General features: G+C 47.6%; 1 protein-coding gene across 1 annotated transcript in view; it reads left to right on the top strand.

Annotated features, from left to right (window-relative positions):
* Positions 1–463: 463 nt before the first annotated feature.
* The window catches only part of VWF (von Willebrand factor), a 120304-nt gene continuing 98485 nt past the window's right edge, over positions 464–22282 (top strand). The window contains exons 1-6 of the mRNA XM_081127063.1: positions 464–690; positions 1888–1942; positions 3428–3592; positions 10978–11080; positions 11374–11582; positions 16567–16691. Of these exons, the coding sequence (XP_080983189.1) occupies positions 1888–1942; positions 3428–3592; positions 10978–11080; positions 11374–11582; positions 16567–16691 (657 nt within the window). The 5' untranslated portion in view covers positions 464–690. The remainder of the gene's footprint in view (positions 691–1887; positions 1943–3427; positions 3593–10977; positions 11081–11373; positions 11583–16566; positions 16692–22282) is intronic.

Here is a 22282-nt window from a genome sequence, read left to right on the forward strand (position 1 = left end):
GGCCTGGACTTCCAGCCGGGCCCCTCATCTTTAACTTGTCCATTAACCCTGGCCAGGACCCAAACTGACTGCTTTTGTCAGGGGCCAGAACTGGATCATTCATACCCAGTGTGGCCAGGAAGCACTAGTTCTCTCCTTCCTTCAAACATGGTGACTAAATTGGCTCAGGTTGAGGTGTTTTCTAAACTTCCCTAAAGGCCTTGGAAGCCGGATCTCGAAGCTTGTTGATCTGGCCTGGGATCCTCCCTGGCCTGGACCAGCCTGCCTGTCATCCTGTCTGTATGGGAAGGACCAGGGACCGGGTGTTGGGGGGCATGGGGGAGGGCAAGGCAGCTCATTATGGCAGCTGCCAAGAGGTCTCTCACCAAACTGTCCAAAGCCTTATCGGCTTGGAGGTATTTCTAATACTATTTCCGTTCATTGTTTCCTCTGGTTCATTAAGAGGAGGCCGGTCCCCTGTTGTGGCAGTTCACAGCTATTGTGGTGGGAAAGGGGGTGGTGGTGAACGTCACCGCTTGAGCTTTATCTGCCTGGCCACAGGGAGTCCGCGGTCCCTGGGTCACTCAGCAGCAAGCCAGGGCAGAGCTGCAGCAGCTGCTGGGGAGCATGGCCTAGGGCTGGCGACACCACCGTGTGGCTGACTTTCCCAAGGGACCTTGGAGATACCTGCAGCCCCATCTGCAGGGGAAGGTACGGCCTTCTGGGAGGAGGGCTGGCTCAGTTGTGGGAAAAAGATCAGGACTGATCCCCTGCACTGAGGACCTGAGCTTCTCACTTTGTGGACTAGAAGGGCTTTGTTTAGAGGGTGATTCAAAGCTGGGGACCATCCTATTGCCCCCTTCTCCATTTGCCTCTGGGGTCCTGTGGCTGCTTCTGTTCCTGCCTGGGCTTAACTGCTTGTGCTACTCAGCTATCCAGGACTGGAGCAAGCTTTGCCCTCACCTCTGGCACTTTCTGGGAGCAGCCTGATGTACCTGTGTGTGGAGGGGGCATCTGCTTTGAGACCAAGACTTGGCCATGGCTGACATCAAAGTGTTCCTTCCACAGATATATAATAGATGGAGTTTATCTCTCTTTGGTTGGCTGGATGGGGCATTGGGTAAGAAAATAGTCACCCCCTCCTACCCCCCGCAGTGAATCTCTAGTGACAAATTCTGCACTTAATTTAGACAACTTTTCCAGAGGAGATGGCTGTGACAAGGGCTCTAAGGGACATGGGGCGTGCTCTGCCAGCCAGGTTGAATCGTCCCTCTCTGGTGGGCCACACAGTGGGTACCCTTGTCCAGGCTCAGGGCTACTGGACTCCTCCTGCGCATTTATCAGGTCAACTCAGTGAACACTGCCGAACATCTCTTGGGTGCTGGGTGTGGAGATGAGTGAGGCGTGCATAGTATAGTGGGGGTGACTGGTGAGCAAACATGGTTCCTGAGTGTTCTCCAAGTTGGGGTGTCTGGGGGAGGAACAAAAGCATAAGACACTTCCTATTCCCGTGTGCTGCCAAGCGTGGAAGGATGAAGGGGCTGGAAGGAGCTGGGTGTGTCTGTGCAGCAGCCTGTGGCTTCTGCCCACGTGCAGGGAAACGGGCACGGGCAGGCTGGCCTGGAGGCCGCCGAGAGGGCAGAGCCCTCCGCTGCCCAGGCCCTGAGACTGCTGTTTGGGAAAGGGTGCAGGGGGCCTGGCTCACAGTGATTGTTACTCTTGGGCCTGACCCTGGCCAGGGACATTTTTTGGGGACCAGCACTCCATGTTCCAAGGCAAACATGGGCCAATGAGGATCAATCTTTTCTCCTGCTAAAAAAAAATATTAATGTTCTCTCCGCTTCACACACGGACAGCAGCCATCCTGTGGGCAGTGACTGCCAGCTCATTTCTTTTGCTTCTCTGCAGATGATTCCTGCTGGGCTTGCAAGGGTGCTGCTTGCTCTGGCCTTCACCTTGCCAGGTAGGTACCAAAGTGCTCCCACCCTTCACTCCTGCCCCAGGAGTGAACAACCCTCCTCTAGAAATAGGCAGGCGTGTCCGCAGCTCACCTGTGTGCCCAACCTGTGTTAGGCAGTGCTGGCCCTGCCAGAGTCACCGGTTCCCTGGTCAGTTTTTCTTATGAAGGTTCCACAGATCCTCCTGCCCCTATCTTGTGTTCCTCAAAGAGCAGGTGCCTGCAAATGCCTTCTCCAATTGGGGAATTAAGAAGTACAAGGACCAGACAGAGCAGTCCTATATGATGGGGCTGGAGGATGGGGGGAGGAAGGAATCCAAGACTTGGATAGATTACTAATTTTAGAAGGGATTGTTGAGGTCATCTAGTACAGATGAAGAGACAGGGTCAGAGAAGAAAAATGACTGCTCCAAAGTCACACAGAGCCAATATTAGCAGTCAGGCCTCGTGGGTCTCAGGCCAGCACTTTTTCACTACACTGCACAGTCTTCCTTCTGTAACTGAGATTTTGAGTCTGTGAGTGGCAGGAGGGACCTTTTTCTGACCCAGGCCTGTCTCCACTTAGACCACTCAGGCCAGCAGCATCCAAATATGCTGCACACAGGTTAGTCTGGGACAAAATGTACATAGGTCACACTCTCTGTATCTTCCAGCTAGGGACCCAGAACACTGAAGAGAGTTTCTGATGGGGTTCCCCACCTGCCAACACACACACACACACACACACACACACACACACACACACACACACAGTGTGAGGGTGGCAGGAGGGCCTCGGGGTTAGCATATGACCCTGCAGGAGTTGACACTTTATAGATTCTATGTGTCAGGCATACAAGTGGGTCCACTTAGAATTAATCTGTTCAAGATATACAAGTAGATTAATGTACAAAGATGCTCATTACAATCTATTTATATATCAGAAAAATTGGAAAAATGCTAAGAATCTAACAAGAGGGGGTTATACTGTATACATTTAATGTGAAATATAATGCAGTCACTAAAAATCATATTTTGGAAGTAATCTCAATGACATGATAAGTTCTTAAAAATATTGAGAAACAGGTTATAGTTTGCACAGGATGATCACAATTTTGTAAAAACCTCACAATTGTGTATATGTTATAAAACAGAACAGAAAGATAACCACTAAAATGTTAACTCTAGTTATTGCTAAATGTTAGTTATAGATGATTTTAACTTTTTTGTATTTTTCTTCTGTATTCTCCAAATTTTCTGTAATGAGCATGTATCACATTTTAAATGAGTATATACATGGCATTAAAATAAATAGATTTCCTGAAAAACTGTTGCTCCATTGTTGCTATGAGTCTTGGGTCACATTTGGGGGCCCAAAGCAACAGCTTGGGTCTTGTTTAGAATGGAAAGTGCTTCCCCACAGCCCAGCTTCCGTGAGATGCAGCCCCATTTCTACAAGGCTGGAGCGCTTTGGTGGACCCAGCTGTGCTCACCCATGGCCTCTCCCTCCAGGGACCCTTTGCGCAGAAGGGCCTCGTGGCAGCTCATCGATGGCCCGCTGTAGCCTCTTTGGCGATGACTTCATCAGCACCTTTGATGAGAGCATGTACAGCTTTGCTGGGGACTGCAGTTACCTCCTGGCTGGGGACTGCCAGAAACATTCCTTCTCACTCATAGGTGAGTCTGGGGCACTGAAGGGAGGAACACGGAGCGGCAGGCAGCCGAGCTCAGCCCTGGCATGCAGGGGGCCTGCGGGGTAGGTGGGGTTTCCTTACAACAGTGCCTGATCTAGAAGATCCCTGCAGAGAGCAGGGTGGGGAATGGCCTTTCTATCACACAGGGCTCCCCTTGGCTGCTCGCTGGGTCTTTCTCCACCGGAGCCAGGTGGGATGGAGAGAGTCTTCATGCTTCTCCAGTGATTGTGGCCACTGCTCTGGGTCCAGGCAACACTCTGGGAGCGCCAAAGCGTCAGGAGAAATGATTAACCAGAAGGAGCTTTGTAACTGGCAAAGCCCCTAGCAACAGGCAAGGGTCACTGTGTGTTCTTGGTGGAATTCAGGGTATTATGTTAGTGCTGAGCACTTCCTGTGTTCCTGGAAAAGGCTGGCCGCGTGCCTGTGTCACCTCTGCACCCCCACAGCAGTTCTGAGGTGTAGGGTCATGTATAATCACCCGTATTTCACAGACGGAGAACTCATGGAGGTTGTCTGATTCTCCCAAGGGCTGACAGATAATAAAAGGATTTCGATCCTGGGTTTGTCAGGATGAAGGATCTTTCCAAGGCTGGGAAGCTGGGGGTAGTGATGGAAAATGGGTTTGGTGACCTTCCCATTCTTAAGAATTAATCAGATGTGTGTGGTGTGGATACTAGACAACGTCGCAGAGGTGGGGTCCTCAGCCTTTGGGAGGTTGAGATAGCAACGGACAGACCCACATTGGGGAGAAAAAACAACCCCCACTTTCCCTGGAAACTTGAAGGCTCAGGTCTTCCCATCTCAGGTGGTCCCAATGTTTATTTTAAGCAGATTTTTCTACCTTAAAAATCATGGTGCATTTGCCAGAACATTGGGCTATGCGAAATAATTCAGAGAAAGACAGATACTGTAGGATCTCACATATATGTGGACTCAAAGAAACAAAACCAAACAATGTAACAGCAAACTCAGGGGAGAAAGAGACCATCTTTGTGGTTACCAGAGGTGGAAGGTGGGGAGTGGAGAATTGGATGAAGGTGTTCAAAAGGTACAACATTCCAGTTATAAGATAAACAGGTACTATAGACATGATGTATAACATGCTGGCTGTAGTCAACACTGTGTATGGGATATTTGAAAGTTGTTGAGAGAGTAGATCTTAAAAGTTCTCATCATAAGAAAAACATTTTTTCTTTTTTCATCTCTTTTTCTTCTATCATCTATCTATCTATAAAATCATATAGATTTTTATCTATCTATAAAAATCATGATGGTGCAGACCCTCTACCTGAGATGGGTCTGGGGTGTCAGTGGAAATGGAGGGTAAAGAGGAAGATTTTGAAAGAAGGAAATAATGACACCCTCTCTACCCTATGGCTTGGGGCTTCAGTGGTGTTTCCAGGGAGGGGTCCTCTATGGAGACACTGGGGTGCCTTGGAGGGGTTGCTGTCTTGACTCCACAGTGTCTTAGCTCAGCTCTGCTGCAGACTCCTTACCCTGGAGATGGGTTTGTAAGCAATGAAATCTGAGTACCAGGCACAGAGTTCACATTCTGGAATCAAGGGGTTCAGCAGAATGTTGGAAAAGCACCCTCCCCTACTTAAACCCAACTCTGGACCCCTTCCCCTTAAGGGTAGCCGCCATAGTCAGGGGAACTCAAGCTATGCTGGTGCCTCTGGGCTGTCATTGTCACCTCCTCCAGGAAGCCCCCTCTGACCACTCCCACCCTCTCTAGCACTGGGCTCACCAACTTGTGCTGATCGGCAGATTTTTTGTCCCACATCACCTGGTGGCTCAGTCCCCAGCAGGAAATGGAAGCATAGAAAGAACCAGAGTTGGAGTAAAAAAAACCTGTGTTCCCTTCTGTCCATCTTCATGGAGGGTCCTTAGGGGAGTCACACAGTGTCTCTCTGCCTCCTCATCTTTAAAATGGAGATACTGTGAGGATCAAGGGAGATACAGTATTTGCACTTGTGAAGTGTTACCCAGTCCTTAGTGACTGAAAGCAGCCACCTGTGTTAACAGGATGTGCACTTATTGGACATGAACATGGTGGAGATGAAGGGCTACTGGGCCCTGGGGCCATTTCTATCAAGTTTAGGGTAACATCAGCCTCCTCACCAACATATCCATGCGGGTGTGTGTGAAGACCTGCCTCTCTGGCCATCCTCTGGGTTTCATGGCCAAGAGGAATTGAAGGGCTGAATTAGGCCTCTCCATTTTATTTTATTTTATTATTTTATATTTTATTTTATTTTATTATCCCCCCCCCGATTTATTTATTTATTGCCTTTTAAAAAAAATTTTATTTTTGTTAGGCCTCTCCATTTTAAAACATCCCAATGGGATCCCTCTTCCTCTCTCTGCCCTGGGGCCTTACTCTTATAACAACTTGCTCCTGTCAAGTGTCAGTTTCCTGGGAGGTCATTTGCCTCGGACCGACTAAGGATCAATCGCACTTTAATGCAGATTGATTTAATTCCCACCGAAAATCATGCTGCTAACATCATAGAGAATGGTGGCTACCTTTTGTGTTTTTGGTGCTGGTGGTGGGTGGGGTATGGGGAGGAGAGAAATAACCTGTGGAGGCTGGGCCCGGGAGGCTGGGCTGGCCCTGCTGCTCAGGGGCACTGGGGCCTGGGCCAGGGAGGCTGGGCTGGCCCTGCTGCTCCGGGGCACTGGGGCCAGTTCTGCGAGCATGACTGTGTCCTCGCACACAGCTCCGCTTCATTGTTCCCCCAATGACATCCTGTTTTCTCAGTTCCAACTCGCAAATTCCCATTCCTCGGAGTGTCCGTGGACTTTGTACACATCCTGAGTCAAGTGTTTATGTCTCAGCCTGAAGGACCACCTGGTGCAAAGGGGAGGCCCTTTCCTTGACCAGGCCCCTCCTGGTCAGACAGGCTCCAGGGTCCCAGGCCAAGGTCCTCAGCACAGGGAAAAGGAAGGAGTCCTGCTCTTTTTAGGCCACAATACAGGATCTGGCTCCCGAGCCTGCCCAGAGAGCGCCAGAAACCACCACCAACGTACTGAGTCACTTCCCCCGCCGGAGCCTTAGCCTCTGCATCGGTAAATGGCATCCGAGCAGATTTCTGTTTCTCAGAGTTTGGGTAATGGTCAGCTGCATCAGAATCAGGGCCGAGGGGGAAGTGCTCGTTCGGGATGCAGGTTAGCGAGCTCTGTCCCAAAAGCACTCAGCTGCCCTGGCTCCGGTGGCCAGCCTGCCTCCCAGGCTGCTTCTCCAGCACGCGAGGGACACCTTGTCCCTACTTAGCTCCTCAGTCACTGAGTTCAAGGGCCACGGGGGAGTGTCCCTAGTTTGCTCTGGCCTCTTGGGGTGGAGACGCAGTCCACCTTCCCCTAGCAGCTATGGGAAGTGTTAGCCTGCAGGTAGGTGGAGTGTGGGAGTGTCCCCTCCACACCCTCCCCCTCCCCCTGGGCTCACTGGCAGTTTCTAATGGCTGCACAGCATCAGATCCCCCCCCCCCCCCCCCCCCCCCGACTTCTGCAGAGAGGGAATGAACCAAATAAAATAGAAGGTGAATCTAGAGTTCTCCCTTAGTGTTAAATGAATCCACAGCACTCAGATGCCCTCCTAGGCAGCTTTGTGGTGCAAAGGGAGATTTGGTCTTGGAGTCGGAAAACCCAGGGGTGGGCTCTGCCCCAAGTTAACAGGGTAAACCAGCTATTCTCACTGGGGTGAGTTCCTCCAGAGGACATTTGTCAGCGTGCCTAGAACACTCTGGGTTGTCACAACTGGGGTGGATGCTACTGGTGGGTAGATGCGACCCCACAATAAAGAAGTACCTGGCCCAGCTGTCAGCAGCATGAGATGGAGCAGCCCTGCTGTAAACTTAGGCTTCAGTTCCTTCACCTGCAGAATGGAGTCAGTCTAGATCAATGCGTTTCAACCCAGATCATGACTTATGGGCTACACAATTATTTAATGGGTGTAACCAGCTTTTACAAAGTTAAATGGAGTAAAACAGAAGCCATCAGGAAGTATCTAAGTGCATGGCACACAGTGAGGGTGAGTATTTTTATGCTAAATGTGAATGTGTGTGTAAATTTACTGTAAAGTAAATTGTGTTTTTACTCTGCTCTCCTGGGTAAAAAGGTTTAAAGCCTCTTGTTTTGATGAACTCCAAGACTCACAGTGCTGCCATAATAGGTTTTTCTGACTTGATGAATTTCCAGGACACACTTCCAAAATCTTCTCGCAGCCCCTGCCTCAGAAGAGGGTGCACCGCACTCAGGGTTAGCGATTCCACAGGCTCCTTGCAGCTCAGTCCTCACTAAGGGTCCCGACCCAGCCCCTTGCCCACACACCCCTGCCCCAGATGGGTGATGATCCTGGGCAGCCAGCGCCAGGTGCCCACCAGGGGCTGCCTCACAGTGCTCAGTGGGCAGTGGGCGCTGCCCATCAGCTGTCTCCTCCGCTTCCTTATGCTGACCTCTCCTAGGGCCACACAGAGCTGGCCCTTCAAATACTTACACCAGCACCCGGCCCGAGTCTCGGCTCTGTCTTCAGTCACTAGCTCTGTAAAGATGGGCAAGTTACCCAGAGTGTCAGCCACCTGGCTGGACCCAAGTCCTATGGTCTGTGGGCCAGGCTGCCTTCATCATTGACTTGAACAGGGTGGGGGCTCCACGCTGCGCAGTGGGGGGCTTGGGGCTCTGTCTTACATTCTCCTCCTTCCCTCTTTGACTTTCTGCATCTGCTGCACTCCTGGCCTGGGCAGCCTTGCAGGCTCTATCTTTCAGCCTTGCAGTGAGTGACTGCTGGGCTTTCCTATGCACTTGCTCAGCTCTGTCTCCTGGGGAAAAGTGACTGTTTGGGTGACCTTACATCCTTGAAAGCCTTGAAAGAGCGACAGATCTCTACAGGGTGGTGGCTCACCCCAAGCTGCCTGAGCCTTCCTTACCTACCCTCCAGCCACACACTCCTGGCTGGCTGGTTCTTATGGCCCTTTCTGAACTTCCATGAAGGCTAAGGAGAGCCGCTAAAGGGGGAGGCTCACAGGGAGAGTCTTCTTCTGTTTCTAAGAGTGAGATGTTGGCTAGAGGTGACATATTGGTCGAGTTACACAGTAAAGCTGGGACAGAACCGCCTGTGGAAGGAGAATTGTACTGAAGGGGAGATGGACCCTGTGGTCATTAGGGACCCACATACCCTGACCTCTTGGGCTCATTGTACCCCCTCCAGCAGGCAGGTAGTAGGTGGAGCCACTTCACTCCAACCTGGGGGTGGTGTTCAGTGTAAACTCCAGCAGAGGCTGGGGAAGGGATTCAGTTTTTGGTCCACTGCAAACTGGAGGTAGTTGCCAGGCTGTCCCATTTGTTTGTGTTTTCTACATTTTATTATGGACATTTTCAAACATACAGAAAAGGTGGTAGAAAACGACAGTGAAGACCCATATACTCACCACTCGGATTCTATCATCAACATTTTACTCTTACCTACCTGGTTTTGTGTGTTTCTCTTTGGCTAACTTCTGGCTGCCAGAAAGTTTGCTCCACTTTTTAAAGATGTGCGAGCTGCAAAAACTGTTGCAAGTGAGAATGCAGATCAGGCAAGACTCTAGTCAAACAGCATGAAAGCCCTTTACCTTGGCTGGTGTCTCCTTTAACTCTTGGCTGTGGGTCTGGAGCTCTGCAGAGTGTGGTGTGTGGACTCCGGGCCTTTCCTGGTGGTCTCGGAGCTGCTAACACTGTATCATTCAAGACTCTATTCTTAGAATGGTCTAGTTCAGCGATTTTCAACCAGGGTGTAGCAAGAATTTTTAAAACATGCAATACCTGATTGTCAGGGGCACTCACCTCTTTTCCCTCAGATTGTCAATGAAAAAAATGACAATAGCCGACACAACAATAGCTGTCCAGGTGAGTGAATCAAAATTATATATATATATATTTTGTCAGATCGGCAAAATATATATATTTTTTGGTGTTCTGTAGAATTTTAGAAATTAGTTTATGTGTGCTGTGAGATGAAAAAGGTTGAAAATCGCTGGGCTGGCTCTTTACATATGACAGCCTTCACTGAAATCTCACCATAAACAAGTCTATTTCCTGGCTCATTCTGGTTGGTTAGGAGTGTGTGTGTGTGTGTGTGTGTGTGTGTGTGTGTGTGTGTCCAGGTGGCCACCGTCCTCCAGCAGCCTGGGGCCAGCTCAGGCCCCCATTGGGGAACTCCTTCTCGCAGACTCTGCCAAGCTGTGACTGAGGCGGCCCTGTCCTTCACTCTCCTTATCAGTGGCCCCAGCTGCGGCAGCAGGACCTCACATCAACAAACCTCCCAAATTTCCTGGACTTCGCTCCTTCCTCTCTTGCTGAGGAGCCGGAGGCCACACTCCCCTGCCCCTGCTAGGAGAAGGTACATTTCCTCATTTCCAAGGTTAACTTTCCACCTGGGCCCTAGGCCCCATTTCTACAGGAGCTCCAAGGCTGTACCTCCACACTTGCCCCCTGTTTCTCCAGCATCTTCTGCCTCTCAGTCCTCACTGGCTGCCCTCACCTTACCCATTTCCACAGCTTCTCGGTTTCTAAGGCTTGAGGCAAGACTCTACTCTGTTCCTCTGTCTCCTTCATCTCCATGGCCACTCAGTCATCTTTAAATTCCAAGGGCCCTGCACGAGCACCCGTTCTTAGGGACTAGTCATGGGATTGCCAGGTCTTCATAATGCTGCAAAAATGTGTCTCCACCTGTGTTTCTGCTTTTGTGTCATTGCCACCACCTGTGTCTCTGTTTGTCCCTCACAACTGGACCACTGCCAAATAGTAGGAGACTATTTTATCATGTGTTTGGCTATCTAAACATCTCTAAGGGCATAACCAATTATTTATTGTGCCCTTATTTAGTTCCCCACATGGAATGAGAGGCTTGACCTATAGAATCTCTAAATTTCTCCCAGAGAATCAAACTCAGTAAACTGAGGTGGAGCTGGTGAATTGCCATTTTAATCAGGGCTATCCTACAAGAATATTTTCAATAACTCATCCTAGAGTACCTGTTACCAATAACTCACTTTTATTTCTGACCTTACAATGTATTCAATTGTTACATGTTCATCATATCTTTATATTTAGATTGTACACTCCCAGAAGAAAGAGGTCATGCTTTTACATTTTTCTTTTGAGAAATATAAGGGACACCTAGAAGGCTATGTATCCAGAAGACACTCAATAAATGCTTTTAGATGAAGAGAATGCATGAGCAATGAGATTTTGGGGGAGATTTTTGTTGCCCATTCATTACATCTTTTGGAGGAAACTTTCCACTGAGCTAAAATTCTAGAAATGGTGATTATAAATACATTTGTTAATTCTTTTAGATAATAATCACCACCACTGCCTCCTGTCTTTCAGGGGACTTCCAAAACGGCAAGAGAGTGAGCCTCTCCATATATCTCGGGGAATTTTTTGACATCCGTCTGTTTGTCAATGGTACTGTGCTGCAGGGCGACCAGAGGTAAGTCAGAAGCCCAAATGTCTGAATTAAAAAGGACCCTGGGAATTCCCCTTGCATACCCCCTCTTGTTTTTCACATGAAGAAGCCAGGGCCCAGAGAGAGAAAGTAAATGTGTCCAGAGGAAGCTAGTAGCAGGGCTGGGTGAGAGCCAGGGTTCCCAGCTGCTGGCCCAGGCCCTCAGTCACTTTCCATCCCAGCCTGAACCCTTAGCCTGGGGTTGGGGCTGAAGAGTGGGAGGGACAGCCAGAAAATGTATGAAAAACCTACTTCCTGAGTTCATCCTTTCCCCCCAGGGTCTCCATGCCTTATGCCTCCAACGGGCTATATCTAGAAACCGAGGCTGGGTACTACAAGCTGTCCAGCGAGGCCTACGGCTTTGTGGCCAGGATCGATGGCAGTGGCAATTTCCAAATCCTGCTGTCAGACAGGCACTTCAACAAGACCTGCGGGCTGTGTGGCAACTCTAACGTCTTCGCTGAAGATGACTTTAGGACTCAAGAAGGTAAGCTTTTCTGGGCTGCCACCTCCTGGAGGCGTGGGTATGCTGGTAACTCCCCTGCTCACAAACCTTCACCATGGCTCCTCCTCTGGCAAGCCAGCCCCCCCCCCCCTTGACCGTGCCTCAGTGCATCCTGCCAACCCTACCTTGCAGCATTCCATCTCACTGCCTAGACTTCCCGCCACACCAGGTCTTGGAGCTCCTCAAGCCTGACTTGGCTCAAATTTGAATTCCCCGTAGCAACTTACCCGTGGTAGATGGCTGGTAAATGCTGGGTGGTTGGAACAAACCCCCCTGCACCACTACAAAGAACCTTCATGGGTGAAATCTTTAAAGGGAGGCCTCAGCACTGCCCCAAAAGGCCAGTTCACATGTGTGCGTGTGTACACATATGTGTTCTTCTCAAGCAATAGAAGGTAATGTGGATGATGTGAAAACCACTACTGATCTTTAATCTTTTTTTGATAATTTCAATTACATAAATATTTAATTAGTGATGCTCCCTTGCAGAAGCTGAACATGTGTGTATGGTCTCCTTCCTTATCACCTGACTGCCCTCTGATTAAGGGGTTAGTGTGTAAAGAAACAGTTGACTATTCCTTTCATTGGACCAGAAAATAGTAAGACCACTTGTTTCTGTCTTCTCCAGCACTGATTTCTCAGACTTTTTATTGTTCAATATGTACATGTAAGGCTATAAATTCTCCTTAAATACTATGTTAGCTGCATCACACCAATTTTGATATGTAACATAATTTCATTTTCATTTAGTTCTATGAATCTTCCAGTTCCCATTTTGAGTTCTTTCTTAACCTACAAAATAGGTTGAAAATTTTCCAGATATTTAGAATTTTTAGTTGACTTTTATAACTAAATTTATTTCTCAATTAAATTAGAAATTTGGGTAGATTTGTTTGTGGCCTAGTACATGATCTCTTTTGCAATTATTCTATGTATGCTCCTAAAAGATATATTCTCTGATTGCTGTAGGATTCTATATATACTTGTTAAATTAAGTTTGTTAATTGTGTTAATCAAATCTTTATCTTTACTACACTTTTTGTCTGCTTCAACTGCCTATTACCGAGAGAGATGTTTTAAATTTTTCTACAATGGTGGCGAGTTTGTCAATTCTTCATGTAATTCTGTCAAGTTTTGCCATATATATTTTGAGACTTTGTTATTAGATTTTAGAAATGTTGAATCTTTCCGGAGAATGTCCCTTTTATGTAATGACTAATCATTTTTAACAATGCCTTTTGCCTAAAAATCTGTCTGATATTAATATAGGTACTCCACCTTTCTTTGGTTAGAGTTTGCTTGGTATATCTTTTATGCTTTCAACCTTTCTGTATATTTTGTTTCAGATGTGCCTCATGAAAGAGGCACATAGCTGGATTGTATTATTATTTTTTAGAAGTCAGGTTTATTGAGGTATAATTTACATACACTAAAATTCACCCTTTCAGGGTATAGTTCTATAAATTTTCACAAAAATGTAGAGCCATGTAACAACCACAATCAAACTATAGAATAACTTCATTACCCCCAAAGTTCCTTGTGTCTCTTTATAGTCAAATTCTTCCCCAGCTCTTAGCCCTGGCAGCCACTGATATTTTTCTGTTCTATTCCTGTTTTGTTCATACAGTTTTGATTTTTCCAAAATTCAAATAAATGCAATCATACAGCAGTTAGAGTATTTTGCCTTTTAAGCCTGGCTTCTTTCACTTAACACAATCTACTAGGAATTCATTCATATTGTTGCATGTATCAGGTTGTTTTTTTTTAAAGGTTTTTCATTGATTTTTAGAGAGAGAGGGGGAGAAGAGAGAGAAACACAGATGTGAGAGTGATACATCCACCAGCTGCCTCCTGCATGCCTCTGAACCGGCAACCTTTTGGTGTATGGGACAATGCCCAACCAACTGAGCCACACTGGCCAGGGCTCATGTATCAGTATTTTGTTCGTATTTATTGTTGAAGGCTAAAGCCACAGCCTGTTAATCCATTCATCAGTCAAAGGACACTTTATTGTTTCCAGGTTTTGGCTATTGTGACTAAAGTCACTATAAACATTCATGTATAGTTTTTTAATCTTTAATTTTTTATTGTGGTAAAATACACATGACATAAAATTTACTATTTATCCATTTTTCAGTGCAGTTCAGTGGCATCAAGTACATTCACATTTAAACATCACAATCACCTGTCTCCATAACTCTTGATCCTGCAACCGAAACTCCACCTGTTACACAATAGCTCCCCACTGTCCCCTCGCCCTAGCCCTGGCAACCACCATTCGCTTTGTCTCTAATTCTGACTACTCCAAGTACTTCATGTGAATGGAGTCATGTAGTATTTATCCTTTTGTGACTGGCTCATTTCACTTATGATAATGTCTTTACAATTAATCCATCTTGTAGTATATGTCAGAAATTCCTTCCTTTTCAAAGCTGAATGTACATTGTATGTATAGACCACATTTTGCTTATCCATTCACACATTGATGGACACTTGGGTTGCTTCCATGTTTAGCTATAGGGAACGATGCTGCTATGAACATGGTGTACAAATATCTTTTCAAGACTTTGCTTTAAATTTTTTCACAGAAGTGAAATTGCTGGGTTATATGGTAAATCTATTTTTAATTCTTTGAGGAACCACCATACTGTTTTCCACAGTGGCTATGCCACTTTACATTTCCACCAATAGTGCACAAGAGTTCCAATTTCTCACTGCCAACACTATTTTCTGTTTCTGTTTTTGATAGTTGTCATCCTAATAAGTGTGAGGTGGTATTCAGGTATAGTATTTTGTGTAGATATATACTTTGATCTCTCTGAGTAAATATCTAGGAGTGGGGTTAGTGAGTGATATGACAAGTGCATGTTTAACTTTATAAGAAACTCCCAAACTGTTTTCCAAAGTGGCTGTGGCATTTGCATTTCTACCAGCACTATATGAGTTACAGTTGCTCTGAATCTTTGCCAACATCTGGAATTGTCACCTTATTTTTTTTTTGGTATTTTAGCCATTTTAATAGATATGTAGTTGTATCACATTATTACTATTTTAATGTAACCTAATCTATTCTGTTTTCTTACTATAAAGCTTTGCCTCTTTTCATTTATTTTATATTAAATTGTGTTGTTGATGTATTTGAATTTATATTAGCAAGAATATTTGCAGTTCTGTCAAGCACCCTTATGCCTCATTTCAGATCAAGGTCCTAAAGTTTCACTTCATGGAAAGTCAGGGATGGAAGGATCTTGGAGATTATCTAGTCTGATCCCTTATTTTACATATGAAGAATTGAGCTCAGAAACATGGTGGGATCAGTCCCAGATCACATAAGATGATAGAGAGCTGGGACAAGACCCCAGAGGCCTTCATTCCCTCCAGGGCTTTCCTCATCCAACACAAAGCTGTGTTTCTGCCTCTTTCTTAATATGGTGTATTAGAGAGTGAGCTAGCTTGTGTGGCAGGGAGTAACCAAGAACCCAGAGAGCAGCACCTATCACAATGCCTGGCACACATCAGAAACTCCCCAATTTAAGTTTCCTTCCCTTTGTCTTCTCCTATGTATTAGTTTCCTGCAGTTACCCTCTACCACAACTTGATGGCTTAAAACATTAGACATTTACGATCTCACAACTCCAGGAGACCAGAAGTACAAAATCAAGGCTTTGGCAGGACTGTACTCTCTCTGGAGGTCCTAAGGGAGAATATATTCCTTGCCTCTTCCAACCACTGCTGACAACCTTTGACTTGTGGTTGTATCATTCCGATCTCTGCCTCTGTCCTCACATCACCTTCTCTATGTGTGTCTCTGTTTGCTCTCCCTCTGCCTCTCTTTTAAGGATACATGTGGTTGCATTTAAGGCACACTCAGGTAATCCAAGATAAACTCTCCCTCTCAAGATCTTTAACTTAATCACATCTTTTGCCATATAAGGAAATATTCACAGGTTCTGGGAATGAGGAAGTAAATATATCTTTGACAGGACATTTTTGTGTGTGCTTACCACACCTCAGATGCCAACTATTTTTCTAAAGTTCTGCTTTTCTTTCGTTTCCCCAGGGATAGTTTATTTTCTATTCCCAAGTACGTTATTTGATCCTGAAACATGCTTCACTCTTCTAGGCCTGGCTGTGCAAAAGGCTACTTGCCTCAATGCTCCATTAAGTTCCTTTGAAATGAAGATTCAGCAGTGTTATTGGTGCTGCTGGGGGCTGGAGCATAAAGTAGGCACCTACTGTGCACCATGCCATGTAAGCCCATGAGGCCCTCACAGCCAGTTGTGAGTAGCTGATAGTAGCGTGATTGTTATAAATACCAAGGCACAGATGCTAAGAGAGCACAGGGATGCAGTGATTGAAGGGCTCAGTCTCCATGTCACATCCTTACCTTTGTTCTGCAAAAATATTTTGAGTGTTCACAATCTGCCAGGTAAGAATTTAGAGATAAGAGACACAACCTGTGTCCTGAATTAAGGAGCTCAGACTTAAATGGGGGCTGAATAGAAGCAAAATATATGCCAACACAAAGGATGACTGGAGATGTGGCTCCTGAACCACTTCCTCCAGGAAGTCCTTCTGAACTGACTCTGCTCCCTGTCTACTTCCCCAGCCTGGGTTGGGTGGGTCCCTTCTCTGTGCTCCCTCTATCAAAATTCTCATCCTCCTTTGTGTTGGCATCCATTGTCCCTCTGTGTGGAATGTTCTGCTCCCCGTTACTGCATGCAAAGGCGTGGAGAAAGGGGAACAGATGGGCACGCTCCTCATCTTTCATGTCATCTTCCTCACTGTGTCCATCCATCCAGCCGCCCCTCACCAAGCACTGGCTGAGCTCCGATGCCTGTGCTCTGTTGTGTTATGCTGAGTGCCACACAGAAAATACTCCCACCCCAGATGCCTGTGTACGAATCTAATGGAAACTGGGTCAGCTATAAGTGTGGCTTCATTTTCTTGAAACTTTTCTCCACAGGGACCTTGACCTCGGACCCTTACGACTTTGCCAACTCCTGGGCCATGAGCAGTGGAGAACAGCGGTGCAAACGGGCATCCCCTCCCAGCAGCCCTTGCAACGCCTCCTCTGAGGACGTGCAAGAGGTGGGTACAACCCAGCCTGGATGTCGTCTGGATGGTGTGGGCCTTCTGGAGGCAGAGGGACATCTGGTCTCAGGTCCTCTACCTAGGGGAGCAGTGGGTCCCTCTGGCTGTTCAATGTAGGGTTCCCATGGGTCTCTTTCCTCCTGAAAACTAGCTGTGGTTCGAGTCTGTTTAACTCTAATTCTAATGCTACTCTGGGCCTGAAACTCTAAAAATGTGCCTGGTCTAACAATTTGGTATAGTGAGTGACCCTACTTTTCTGCTTTACACTCCAAGGCCTTCTCCCTTGTCCCCCAATATCACCATCATCACCTGACCCCTGTCTGAAATTCTACCAATAGAAAACAATTCCTATTTTGGTGCTCAGTAAGTGATTGTTTAAAGTACAAGTAGGAGGTCAGCACATCACCAGGAAGGGGGTTACTTTATAGAGGGGAGAACTGGGGAAGGGAAAAGGTGGGGGTAGGCCTGAAGTGACCAACTTGGGTATTGTAATAGTTTCCTGAGGCTGTGATAGGTAGCAAATTATTTTAAATTTAGTGGCTTACAACAACAGAAATGTATTCTCTCGCAGTTTTTGGAGGTCAGAAGACTGAATTTAGTTTCCCTGGGTCAAGATCAAAGTGTCCGCAGGGCCTCACTTCCTCTGAGGCTTTAGGGAGACCCCCTGGTGGCTGCAGTGTTCCTCGGCTTGTGGCCACATCACTCTTGTCGCTGCCTCTGTGGTCACATGGTCACCTCCTAACCTGTGTGTGCCTGTGTCCCTGAGACTCAGTACAGACGGTGGCACCTCCCACCCTTCACGCACAGCCTCATTTCTACTTATAGGATAGCTAGTTAGTGGCTCTTCCCCCGTCAGAGTTGCCCTTTATGATCCCAGGAGCTGGACCCTTACCCTTGGAGAGAGGGGCTGGCTCAGGGAGGCCGTGGCCAGCAGTGCCTCCCTCCTCCTTCTGCAGCTAGGGATGGCTTATGTGCCTCCTGTGTGGGGCGCTGGGAGGATGGCACTGCAGTGGAGAAAGGCCTCCTGGTGTCCTCTCTCTGTCTGTGTTCCCACTGGAGTGCCTCCGTGTTGAGAGGGAAGTGGGGAGGAAGAGGCCAAGCACATCACGTTCAGCACAAGCTCCCCAATTCATTCTTTCCCCCCTCCTTCCTCTCAATTTCACTCCATTCCTCTCGGGGAGCTGAGCACAGCTTGGGTGTAGAAAGAGAGCCAGGCGCCTGAACCATCCACACTGAGAGGTGGGAGAGTGACGGAGCCCACTTCCTTCTAGAGCTGCTCCTGAAGCAGGTGAAATTCAGATTGAGGGCCCTCAGGGAATCAGGTACAGTGAGGAGCGGGGAGGAGGGATTTTATCATTTCTTTCTCTTATTTCCAAACTTGCAGTTCTGTGGTTGGCCAGTGGCTCACCTCTCCTGCCCTTTAATGTTTCTAGGCAGGGGGTGAGATCAAGAGTAAGGGAGCCTGAGCCCATGAGGTGGGGTTGGGCCACACATGTACCTCTTACACCTTATTGGCTCTTTGAGAACATAAGAGCTTTGTCACATTTTATTTTGCAAACACAGGCCAGCTTGGTGCTGAACAATTGTTCCCCCACTTCAGAGTACAAAGGAATAGTCTCATTTATGCACAGAAGTAGGAGGCGAAGATAGGAGTTTCAAATGGAGAACCTGACACTGGGGCCCAGTTGAGGAGGGAGACTGAGCTCTTGGTCTCCGAGAGACAAAGGGGAGGGAGGGAGAATCCAGAAACCTTGTTTGTCTGCCTGGGTGCCTTTTTGGGGCTCCAGCTGCAAGCTTGCTACTCACTTTGTCTACTGGGTACATTAAAGTCCTTATTAACCAGTCTCCTGGGAGCAGCTTAAGAAACTGGTTACCAAGGTCTTAGTGCTGGACGGAGGCCCCCAAATACACCAGACCTCCCAAGGCACAGGCTCCTCCAAGCTCAGACACCAGGTTTCAGGTTGTTTACCTGAGCAGAGCGGCCTGGCTTTGCCTTAGCCAACCAGGCTGTGTTTGTCTGTGATTGGGGCGCCCTCATTGGTTGGGAAATGCTGTGCTTTCCCCCCCTGGGAGGTGATTAACATGATCTTTGGAAGTGTCCTCTGCTGGATTAGTCCCACTGGGCCTCAAAGTTCAGAAGTTAGGTCTGGTAAATGGGATCGTTTACACGTATTTGCCAGTGTGGCTCCAGGGCCTGTGCAGTGGCAAAGCGCTGTGTGGGGCAGACTACAATGACCTAAGAACTTTCCTTGAGAGCTGGCAGAGTCTCTTCTCCCACTTCTCTGGTACTTCCTTGTCTTTCCAAGGTGGTAGCAAGGAGTCAACTCATTCTGGGAGCCAGGTCATATTACTAATACCTAGGGGATGAATGTTCCCTTGTTATGCCAACAAAACCCAGAGCCTGTCTGCTGGGACTGATAATGGCTTGTTTGAGTGGATGCAAATGTGCAGCTTTCTCAGCTTTTCAAACACAAGGCAGGACTGCTGGAGTCTGGAGCTCAGGGCGCAGGCCTGGTAATAAAAAACCCCAAGCTCTAAGTGCTCATATAATTGATGTCAATTTGCAAGCAACTCTACTGTACAATAAACATTTTAGAAAGATCCTTAGGTCATCTTAAATTTTTTTTTTCACATTCTGTCTGTCTGGGGCTGAACGTTATGAAGGGATCTTGTCTTTGTCTGGCAGTCCCATCTGCAACGTGAAGGCCATGGCTCCAGGAGGCTGGGCTAGTCCGTACAGTGCTCTTGTTAATTAGAAAAAGATAGCCTTCCCTGAAGACACTTTACCACCACCTGCTGGGAGATTGCCATCATAAACATAAATGTACATAGAATGTACATCTATGATGTCTGTGATGTGAGTGGTAACCCCTTGGGTGTGTTGCCACTGTGCACTGTATGACCTGAAGAACCATACTTGATGCCCATGGCCTTGGCCTGGCTTCCACTGGGAGGCATAGTCCCTGCAACCATCCCCCTCCTCAGGATCACCTCCTCCAGAGTGGGACAGCCATCTCCTGCTTTTGCAGCTGCTGTCTGAATGTGAGGACACTTCATGCCTCTGGCCTCACAGCCCTCTCCTTACACCTCATCAGAGTTGGTCCTCAAGATGCCCAGTCTTTCTTGCGAAGACTGAGGGCACCAGTTATTACTCAACCCTAGTGGCAAACCATCTGTCAGCAACATCAACCTCAGGCAGGTGTCTGGAGCAGAAGACATTTCTTTTCATCCATGTTAGAAACAGACTCACAATAACTCAGAATGGGATGAGATTCTAGACGCTGTCTAGTCCAGCCCCTTGCCCACCGCAGGCATGCTCTCCACGAGCTCTATCCTGATAGACAGGTGATGCTATAACTTTGATTTAAGAGTCTAGTCTTTGAGACATCCTTGCTGAGATCTTTCCAGCCCTCCTGCAGAGCTCAGCCCTGTGCAGCCCATCTTGGCTCCCTGATAAATCTCTCCTTTCTTTTTATCCCCAGTTGAAGCTAAAGTCCTCCCTCAGTGCCCTCAAATGCCTGGGGAGGCAAGATCCGTTCAGTCTGGAATCCGCAGGTCTCATTCAGGGCTGGAATCTGCGGGTCTCATTCAGGGCTTCCCAGCCATTCGCACTCCCATCGGCCGCAATAGTCCCAGGTTGCCTGTTTCGCCCCGGCTCCGAGCCTGGTGTGTATGCGGTGAACACAATCCTTATTCCTTCGGTTCCTTTACAATCCATGTCTTTGCGTTTTCTCCTCTTGGCCCTCCTCTGAAACGCGCTGTTCACCTGCAGTCTTCCTCCCTGCAGCAAGTCACCTGTCCTGCACAAGCTAACATTTGTCAATACTCATGTGCACTTTGAGTAACCAAAACATGTCCCCTCGATGGCACAAATTGGCACGCAAAATACCCATTTTGTTGAGGACAGCACAATTCACTCTTTGGGTGCTCGCGAAATATTGTCTAAGCCTTTTATTTGCAAAGTAAGGACGAGGTTTTTTGTACTATTTCTGCTCACAGTCGTGTTAGGAGGGAGCTCACAGGCCAGGAGGGAGGTAATTTAAACATAGGACTTGGCCTAGGTGCTAAGTGCCCTGGCAGGGGGGGAGGGGAAGAGCAGGGAGGGGGCAGGAGGAGGTTGTGGTTCATGGGCCAGGCCTATTCCTGGCACCCTGCTTCCACTCTCTGACTCTTCCATTCACTAAATTGAGTGTTTGCCCTGGAGTGGATTTTTCCTGGAGATTGGGAAGGCTTTCGTTCCATTCATTTGCTTGGTGAAATCATTGTGACTTATAGAGACTGATTATGGTCAGAGAGTCTGGTGCAGGGAAGATAAATAAATCTCAAGGAAAGACCCTCGTAACCCAGGACCCCCAGAGGAGTTAGTTGTCAGAGGACAGCACTGTGACCTGGCCTGGTTTTACAGACAGGGTGCCACCTATTATGTCCCACTGATGTTTAGCTCAGAGTTGGGGTTTGAACATAAGCACACAAAGCACACAAAGCGCGCACACACACACACACACACACACACACACACACACACACCCTTTTAGCCCTCTTGCTGAGTGAGAACTGCTCTCTCAGTCTCCCTCCAGTCCCATGTAGGCTAAGGAGTGAGGATTTATTTTGGAGCTTTGCTGAGGTCCAAGGATCTAAGGTGCTGTCCTTGGTTTCACTTGATCCTCTGTGTCCTCATGTACTTATATCCCTGCTCTGCATCTCAACCTTCCCTCTGCAAAGTAAACAGAGCTCTACCCAACACTGAGCAGCACCCTTTCCTTTAGAGAAAATTCACTCCCCTATTGCAAAGCAGGTGAAGGGACAGTGAGCCCATAGGCTTATGTTGGGGCAAGGGTGACCATGGTCGCTATGCCTTGGGCAGGGGGTAGGGTTGGGGAGGCTGTCTAGCTTTATGGCAGGGATCAGGGGCTGCCACAAGATTTCAAAGATTTCTCTCAAGTTAAGCAGTACTTGGCCTTTTAGGGTGTTTACTTGACAAACTGTTGAGGAGGGTCAGATAAGGTCCTAGTACTCAAGCTTTCAGTTCAAATGCCTCCCTAACACAGCAACCTCAAAATCCTTTAGCAGAGTATTTCCTAAGTGGCTTTTTTCCCCTTCACCTTCACCCTGGTAAGGACAAGACTCAGAAAGAATCCAATGGTGCCCACTAGGATGTATTCATTGAAATGTGTTGTATGGTTTGGGTGATACTAAAACTGTGCAGGGTGGATTTACAGTCTTGTTCAAGGGACAAGGCACATATGAGAAACTGAACAACCATGAAAGAGAGCCACACACATGCCATCTTGGGTAAAAATGATGAATTGCTCAAAGAATGGTAAGTGTAATAGCAGCTCAGGGAAATCAGCTCTGTGATAAGAACTGATTATCTTTTCTCATTGGGAGCAGGATGGGTGGAGGGTTCCATCCCCAGAGCTCAGACTGAGAACCCCGAGCTGGTACTTGGCCCTTGACCTCCCAGCCAGCTGACTCCTGCCCTGATCACTGAGACTTGCTCAGAGGCCTCCCAGGAGACCAGGACAGAGAGTGAGGAGGGTCCTTTAGAGGGCTGGGGACTTCTGGGACATATCCAGTTACCCTATTTC

This window comes from Miniopterus schreibersii (assembly GCF_964146895.1).
Source record: "Miniopterus schreibersii genome assembly, chromosome: 2".
Classification (NCBI taxonomy): domain Eukaryota; kingdom Metazoa; phylum Chordata; class Mammalia; order Chiroptera; family Miniopteridae; genus Miniopterus; species Miniopterus schreibersii.